The 8,801-nt window shown below is 51.4% G+C and overlaps 1 protein-coding gene across 1 annotated transcript in view; it reads right to left on the bottom strand.

The window, feature by feature from the left end:
- Nucleotides 1-6,139: 6,139 nt before the first annotated feature.
- The window catches only part of LOC146757118 (uncharacterized), a 7,554-nt gene continuing 4,892 nt past the window's right edge, over nucleotides 6,140-8,801 (bottom strand). The window contains exons 5-8 of the mRNA XM_085523468.1: nucleotides 8,662-8,763; nucleotides 7,815-7,958; nucleotides 7,149-7,290; nucleotides 6,140-6,963 (exon numbers count right to left, since the gene is read on the bottom strand). Coding sequence (XP_085379594.1) covers nucleotides 6,867-6,963; nucleotides 7,149-7,290; nucleotides 7,815-7,958; nucleotides 8,662-8,763 — 485 coding nt within the window. The 3' untranslated portion in view covers nucleotides 6,140-6,866. The remainder of the gene's footprint in view (nucleotides 6,964-7,148; nucleotides 7,291-7,814; nucleotides 7,959-8,661; nucleotides 8,764-8,801) is intronic.

Here is an 8,801-nt window from a genome sequence, read left to right as displayed (position 1 = left end):
AGGACAGCCCCACTGCAGTGCGTCTCTGTGGCAGAAGGACACACCAAGCCTGTGCTCTGCCTGGATGCCACCGATGAACTGCTTTTCACTGCCTAAAAAGGTATATGTTGGACAGAACAGGTGTGGGGGCTGTTGGCTTTTTATGTGCTATTCTCATAGATCTCCCCGGGCTGGCGTGGGGAATTGGGGTGCATGGCAGGGATGGCTCCTTCTGGGCTGCTCCCCTGTCCCTGCCTTCTGATGTCCAGGTGCTGGAGCAGGCTGGCTCCATTGCCATGGAGTGGAGCTGTGGGTGGTGGGAGGCAGCACTTGGGAAGGAGTCGGTGCCTCCACGCCACGGAGGAACTCCCCAGCCCAACTCTCTCAGTCACATTCTTCTTCCTACAGACCGGAGCTGTAAGATGTGGAACTTGGTGACGGGTCAGGAAATTGCTTCCCTCAAGGGTCACCCAAATAATGTCGTTTCCATCAAGTACTGCAGCCACACGGGGTTGGTGTTCACCGTGTCCACGTTGTACATCAAAGTGTGAAACATCCGGGACTCAGCGCGCTGCATCCGCACCCTGACGTATGTAGTGGGAAGAGTGGCTGTGGGGGACTGTGGGCAGCTCTGGCTTTGCAGAAGATGGTGTGAGGAACTCCTGGGGTCCCACAGGCTGGAAACAGAGCCCAGCTGTTTAGGATCAGTGCCTACAGCTGTAGGAAACAGGGAGGCTTAGGGAGATCTTGGAATGGAATCTGTGGGGACCCTCTGCAGCAAAGGCTCAAAGGAAAGGACCTGGAAGAGCTTTTCAGCACATCCTGGGGGTGGCCAAGAGCACCAGCAAGAAGGGATGGGGATTTTCTTTTTTGGTTCAACTAATATGCCACAGGAAGACGACCACATTAACCCAGCTGTATTTGTTGTTGTTGTTTATCTACAGCATGAAGCATTTCACTTGGAAAGTCTCTGCTGCCACTCATCGTACAACAGACTTAAAGCACAGCACTTGGCACCTAGCAGTGCTGTGAAGGGTTGGAAAGGCAGCGCATCATTGTGCTGAGGGCCAAGAGACGGTTCAGACAACAGAAGCATTTGTCCACATTTCTGACATGAAGGCTGTCGCCTCCCGATCCGGCGACAAATCAAGGCTGCTGTGTGAAAGTACCGTGCCTCCGCACATGGGATCAGACGGGACTCACACACAGTGTGTAACACCGAATGTACCAGCTTAATGCCACGCCACAAACCTACCCAATGCCCAACAGGGGGGACCAGTCAATGCTGCTCATCAGCCATCAACCCCGGATGCTGGAGAAGGCAGACCATGTTGTGGTGCTGGAGCATTACACCATGGCTGAGATGGGGACACCCACCGAACTGAGGACCCGCTGTGGATCCTACAGCCGGCTGCTGCAGCACTGAGGACCACAGTGCAGCTGGAGTGGGATGCGATGGGACATGGGGAGCTGTGGCTGTCTCCGCTCCCCGCTGCAGGATGGGAAGAGTGGGATGCTCTGGGATTTGTATGGAATAAAGTGGAGATGTTTTGTAGAGGAGCAGGTTGGGATGTGGGATGTGGGCAGCTCAGCCTCAGTGCATGGTTGGTTATGGAAGCTGGGTGTCTGCCCTCAGAATGTGGCTGTGGCAGCACTGTGGGTTATGGGGGGGAAGCACAGCTCAGCCCAATACTGGATGAACTTTCCAGTCACGTCTTCATGCCAAAGCGTTGCAGATAGCACAGGGAGTGCAAAGGGGAGGAGGAGAGCAGCAGTGTTAAATGGAGCAATGGGCAAAGAGTGTGGGGTGGGGGGAGGAGGGATGAGGAGAGGTCCCCTCATCCACCCCAACCCTGAGCACGGCACAGAGCAGAATGCAGGCAGGCTGAGCACAGAACAGCCCAACACTTTATTTCACAAGAAGCAGCACAGGAAAAGCATAACAGCGTAGGAAGCAGAGGGAGATGTGAGAGGTAGAGGGGATGGGGCTGTGTTCATCACCGACCCCAAATGCTCGTGTGGCCAGTTGGCCCCTTGCAGGCTGAAGCACAGCACTCAGACGGTTTGGTTACTTCCTGTGTGAAGAAGAAGAGATGGTGTCCCATAGGGCCACGTTCACATCCCAACCCTCAGCTCCCTGCAGAGTCCCGGCCCAGCCCTGGTGCAGCACCACAAGGAGCACAAGGAGCACAGGGACCCTTTCCAACCCCCAGCCCCACACCGCAGCTGTGCTCGAGTTGCTGGTTCCACCTTCCTGGCCTGTAAGGTAAGAAGAGCCATTGTCTCAGCCCAGTTTGTAGGAGGGAGGCAAGGTTCTTTGATATACATATACCTGGTGCGGGATTAAGAAACAATGGTTCAAACATTGGTCCGACCAGTTTATTACAAGACTTTATCAGGGAGATGGGGAAGGGGAGGACGGACGCTATTATGGTGTAGGGTGATGGGGAAGGGAATGCAGTAAAAATATGAAATAGAAGCAAGGAGTCTCTGTAGGAAGCAAGAGGGAGATATTCACCACCATGGATCCATCGAGGTTTGTAGTTCAGTCATTGGTCTTCAGTCGTGGTGGGTCGTCAGGCGTTGTTCTGTTAATGGTGACCACGATGACAATTTCCAATGGTAGCACCAACTTATTTATATGTCCAAAGTGGTCAAGTCAGCTCACTTTGGAGTGACAGCTCGAATCCAAACTAGTTGAGTCAGCACTCCTTGGAATGGAAGCTTCTGGCTCTGGGATCTTAGCAGAAATTCCTTTGTTCCCATCTTCTGAGGCTTGCCAGCAGATAAGAGGGAGCAGGGATACCCATCCGCATCCTGTTTTTCACAGGGCACGATGGCTTCATTACCCAGATTTCCCACACCAAGCTGGAGCTATTCAGTCCCGGGCCAGATCTTCCGCTCATAAACAGTCCTGAGCACTCTTCTGGAGGCAAACAGCTCTGAAGGAAGGTGCTTTCAAATATTCAAATACCCAAAAAGTGATATTGATTGTCACACGGTAGCACCCATTACTTGCCACTTCAATAAATCATTGAGAGTCTTCTCACAAGAAACACCTCAGGAAGCAAGCTTGGAGCCAGAAAACAAGGAAGGACTCTCACAGCCATGACCCCCAGCCCTGTTCTTGCTGTGGGGCATGGAGCAGCTTTGAGCACCAGGAAGGGGAACCCTGGGAGAAATCGGGGACCTCAATGCTGCCCTGGCACTGGGCAGAGGTGGGGGACAGCGCTGCCCTCATCACTCACTGGGCGCCGTGTTGTAGCCTTTCTCCTTCTTCCCTGCAGACAGAGAGATGCATCAGCACAGGTTCACATCACAGCCAGGCTGAGGGCTCCTGAGGGAGCCTCAAATCCCCCCACAGCCCCCACTGTCCTCCTACACCCCTCCACTTTTACCTGCATGGCGTCTGTAGATGATGAATCCAACGCCAGCCATGATGGCAATGGCCACAACGGCGACAACCACCCCCACCACGTTGGGCACCAGGCTGGACTGTGACTGCTCTGGGGGAAGGCAGGGCTGTCAGCAGGGGAAGGGGCAGCCCAGAGCCCCCCAGCCCCACATCCCCTCACTCACCTCATGAGTAGAGGCTGGGCTGGGGCAGGCTGGCGTGCTCCACGCAGCACTGGTACTTGTCCCCGTGCGGGGCACGTACCTCCGACCGGAGCTGTTGTAGTGCACGAAGATTTCGCCATCCACGTACCCCACTTCAAAGAACCAGGGCTGCTCGGGGCCGGATTCCGTCATCCCTATTTCAAAGTACCGCATGGAGTGGAGCTCTGCGGGGTCGGAGCGCGGCGACCCCCCCTTTTTTATTAATTAGCAAGCTACTGCCTATAGAATAACAACACTACTTATATTAATAACATAACCATTATAACTCAATCAAGGCCTCGATTGACAATCCTCTAGAAGTGAAAAAAGAGACAAGTCAAACACAGCATAACAACATTACTGTTAAACCTACTAAAAAGAACAAACTCGTTTGCTCTGCATCCTAAGTTTCTGCAACCTGGAAATAAATCCATGAGGGTCCCATTGTGTTCACATGTCACTAGTTAGGAAAAGTCTTCAACTTTCATATACTCTGATATATTGATTTTTAATGGCCACTAACTATTGTGCAACAAATGCTTTTAGGATGCTCGTAACCATGCCTTTGAGCTAATAATTGATAATTGAACTTTATGAAGTTGCATGTCAGATAGAACCAGTTTTAGAGGACAAATGTGCTGGAGTATCACTAGGGGCATTATTACTTATTGACCCTTGAGAAACAGCAAACCGTGTTGGTGGTGGTTGTGACAGGCGGTGCCAGCAGGGCCTTCCCTGCTTCAAAGTGCACCTTTCCTCTCTCACCCATCACAGATTCTCTCCTGCATTCAGGGTCTGAAGGATTTCTTCCAGTTGTACACCATATCCGCATGGCCAGTGCGTGATACAGAGCCCAAGTGGAACAGCTGCCTGGAAAACAGAATAAACTATCAAATTTAGTTCTATTAGTATGCACTTTTGTCTCAAGTGATGCATGGTCATATTTTTAAAATCCCAGTTAGTTGGGTGTAAGAGACGTATCCATTCTACAATACAGGGTCATCCCTTTGCCTGGGATTCCTTTCCAGGTTTTGTCTTTGCAAATTAAGAAAAGCTAATTAATAGGCTAATAACATCATGAGTGAGCAGTACTAACATACTAAAAGAGCTATTCCCATAGATTACAGCACTGATTACATCAAATCCTTTCTTTAACACACATTTGATCTATGGATAATGCCTAAAATTCTAATTCTTGAGACTGCATTGGTAACACTGAAAATCACACACTATGTCAAACCATTACTAATATTATTTATAACACCGCAAGTTACAAAGCAATTCCACTAGGAAAGAAACACACAAACACAGTTACTAGAAAGGCTGGATGCTATTTTCTGCCTTGAGATGAGACCAACAACGTATTCTGGTGGTGTTAGTAACAACCGCACAAGATTAGAAGTGTCTAGTGTCATATGAGTATCCTCAGTGAAAATCCATTGAATGATTTGCTTAGAAGCTTCAGATCGTTTCCCATAGTCAGTCACAGTCTTACCAGCCTGCTGTAACAATTTCCAATGATGCACTTCCCACCGAGCAGCTCCCTGCTGATCGTCTATCAGCGGGCAAGCGAGCTGAAACACAGCTTGACACGGTCCCTCCAATATCATGTCTCTAATGACTCCAGACCAACGCAAAGGTGGAGGATCGCTACGTGTGGGGGGGAATCGCATAGACAGGGGCTGTAAAGACATCGGTGAAACGCTCGAAGAGACTGATGCCTCCTTCGTACGCAGTTCTAAGTCCTGCAGCTCCTCAGTTAATGTTTTATTATGTTCCTCCAACGCTTTCTCATTCCCACCATTATCCGAGTCGCTTTCACTCTCAGGAGCTTCTTGCTGCTCTGCACACCCCTCAGCCCCCCCCCACCGCACCTTCCTCACCAGCCAAAACCGGATCTGCCAGAGACGTTGAAGAGGTCGAGGACGGGGGATTATTCGGGGCTTCTGCGGCAGCCCTGACTTGTGAGGCTGATGAGCAAACAGAGTACGAACCTCCTGGTAACAGGGAGTCAAGCTCTGACCTTGACTGAGCACTAGGTCCGGATAGAGCTTGTACCACAGCAGCAGCAATCTGCCGCTCGGCTTGCATATTCTTCAGTGTATTTATTTTGTATTCCTTATTTTTGGAGATAACAAAGTCCTACATATGGTCGACTATTTCTCGCCATTCGGCTACAGTGAACATCAGTGCCACCTCCTGAAGATGTCCATTCATATGAGCCCATTTTACCAGCTCGGATATGCATTTAGGAGATACCTGCTCCCCTCTCTTAGAGAGAATGCATTTGAGCAGTTCCTCCACAGCTTCCCACAACATCGTGGCTTGCAGAGAACGGGATGGTACCCCGATGAGAGGTGAGTGCCAACCCCCCCCCCAGTTCTTTATTGCCCCCGCACCGCGCTGTTAGAGAGGGGAGGTTCTTTGTTCCTTCTCTCCCTGGGTTTGTTCCCGCTGTCACCGAGTGAGCTCTAGAGAGAACTCCGTGACACAAACTCATTGCAAAGTCTAAGCTAGAAGAAGCGTCACCTCAGTGTATCCCAGAAAAAGAACAGCGTTGAGATTTTAATTGGTTTTGGTTTTTTGTTTTATTGAGGGTGGGTTGTTTTTTGTTGTTTTTTTAGGGTTTTTTTGGGGTTTTTTTGTCTTTTTTTTGGGGGGGGGTTAGGGGGGTGCGAGGGGAAGGGAGAGGGAGGGGACAGTTGTTTGGTTGTTTTTCATATACAATAAAGCTATGCAGTTCCGCTGTCAGTCGCCTCAGAGAGTTCCCGAAGGAGCTCAACCACATTCTGCTCAACATCGAGTTGTTCCATTGAGTGGAACAATGGTAGTCTTGCAGATGGAGCAATGCAGGAATTCTGACAGGATCTCCAGGTGTATCCAGTTCATCATCTGAAAGCTCCGCAACCAAATTGGAAGGGACCAGTCCTCTTGTGCCATCTGTCAGCTCTCCCTGAAACCAGCCATTCTCACCCACATCTCCAAAGACATTACGCATTGTCCGGCAGTCAGAGGAAGCTCGTTTTCTGGGTCCTCATTAGGACCCTCAACAGGAATGTAGCTGTGTCGAGCTAAGAATCTTCAAACTGCTGGTGATACCTGTCCTGGAGAATGCAGGATGAAGGACAAAAGCTCTGCTCTCACATTCAGGGCCATCCTCTGACAGAAGGCAGCACTCAGGACTGTTCCCAAGGATCTCTTTCATGGCTTTGAGTTCAAGCTCCAGGTCTTCCAGATGACCTTGAAGACTTCTGGCCTCTTCAATGGCAGAATGGAACGGACTGGAGCTATTACGGAGACTCTTGTTTGACTGGGTCAGAGTCTGTCTCGTTGCCTTCCCCAGCTCCATCTGCTGCTTCTGCTGCTCTCTTTTCCCTCTTGCGCGCTCTGTGAGAATGAGTTTCAGAAAGCACTACTCACTGACAGGAAATAAGGGGAAACTTGAAAGACTTTGCAACCTAAGTCCTGGCAGTGTACTGCCAGCGGCTGATTTGGCCGTCCAGGATCCTGGCACCACAAATGCTTCATTGCCAAATGCAGCAATAAGGTGTTCTGGGGAAAGGCCAACTCACAGGTAGTTTTTGAGCACCCATATCACAGTACCAACGGCCAGCACCAGCGCAGGCAGCAGCATCGCTGAGACCGTCACCGGAATGCGGCGCTTCCGCACAGATCTGTGAGCAGCAGCCTCTGTGCTTTTGCCTATGTTCATCCCTGGAAGAAATGAGACAATGTCCCACGTTACCTTCAGCTGCGCTACAGATAATCTCTCAGTGTGCTTCATGGACCCAAGAGGTCATTTTGTCAGTGGGTGCCTCCGTCTCTGGTGCCGAAGCACCGGAGGACAAGAAGGATTGCTTCCACCTCTTGTTGGGTACGAAGAGGCTGCACAGGCACTACCCGTGTCCTCCTCTGGGCCGAGAGCTGGGGCTGTACTCTGGGGTCTGGGCTTGGTCTGTGGGGAGAGCTACAGAGCAGAATCCCTCATGCTTTTCCCGGCATGCGTGTCCTGAGCTCTCCTGTGGGACGCCCCCCAGGCTGAAGGTCAGGCTTCAGCCAGCACAGGGCACAGCCAGAGCCAGCCCAGGGGAGAAACACTCCTGCTTCTTTTACATGTGCTCTATGCTCACACGCTCAGGTCTGGCTGCTGACCTGGTGTGCAAGAGCTGGCAGCAAGAGCCTGCAGGCACGCAGTGACTCTGGTTTGTGACACCGTATGATCATGGGACAGAAATTACCTGGCATGCCGGTTGGTGCTGCCTGCATTCCTCTGTCTGGGATGGGCAGTGTGGGATATCCACCTTCCTGGAGTGCATCCGGGACCGGCAGTGTGGGATATCCACCTTCCTGGAGTGCATCCCGCTCACTTTGTTGGTCCGTTCCTTTAGAAAGAAAGCAGGGCAGTAAGAGTGGGATGTCACGTGCCCTCATCAAAAACTGAGCTTCTCCAATCCCGAGCTCAGGAAAAGTCCAGGCCCCCCACCCCCAAGTACACTGTGAGCCCCTCTGTTACCCAAAGGCATTTGGGCCCTCCCAGCTATTGGACAATGCTGACTCCCTCACACCTCTTGAGGAATCAGCTCCTGTGCAAGGCCCTCACATTCTGTGCTGTCACCAGCCCATCACAGCCAGGTAGCTGCAGGCTGAAATCCAAGCTCTAACACACAGTCCAAGCCTTCAGAATTAGCATCTCCACCTCATTTCCAGCATTAGCAAAGGCAGCCAACCCTGCTCGGGATGCTCCTCCTGCCTTGAACTTGCTCAGCTGCACGGAGGGCTTTGGATGAACAGAAGCACAGCGCTTGCCACTTGCTGCCATCTGGGTGCCAACGACTGCACAAAGCAGCTCTGACAAGTAATGGTTGTGCTGGGGGAGCAGCTGCCTCTGGGTCTTGGCTGGATGCAGACCATCTGGCAGCAGACCAGCTCTGGTGCTTGACAGCACCTGCAAGGTGATACATGGAATACGGCTGCAGCACGGCTCTGACCCATTCCTTCCTGCTGTGCAGGCTACAGCCTGCCCACACCTGCATATCACACCTCAGCTTCCCAGGTCCCACAGTGAACAGACTGAAGTATACCCACCACGCTCTGCCTTCTCCATTTCCTTCAGCAGTCGCTTCAGGAGACGGGATGAGCCCTGAGAGTATTTTCCTCGTTTGTATTCATCCTCTTCTCTTTCCGGACCTTAACAGAATGTATGAAGTTAAATATCATGTGCATGA

Source organism: Coturnix japonica, chromosome 24 (assembly GCF_054131305.1).
Source record: "Coturnix japonica strain WE chromosome 24, WE-NBRP24, whole genome shotgun sequence".
Taxonomy (NCBI): Eukaryota; Metazoa; Chordata; class Aves; order Galliformes; family Phasianidae; genus Coturnix; species Coturnix japonica.
This window is presented reverse-complemented; position numbering and strand designations above follow the sequence as displayed.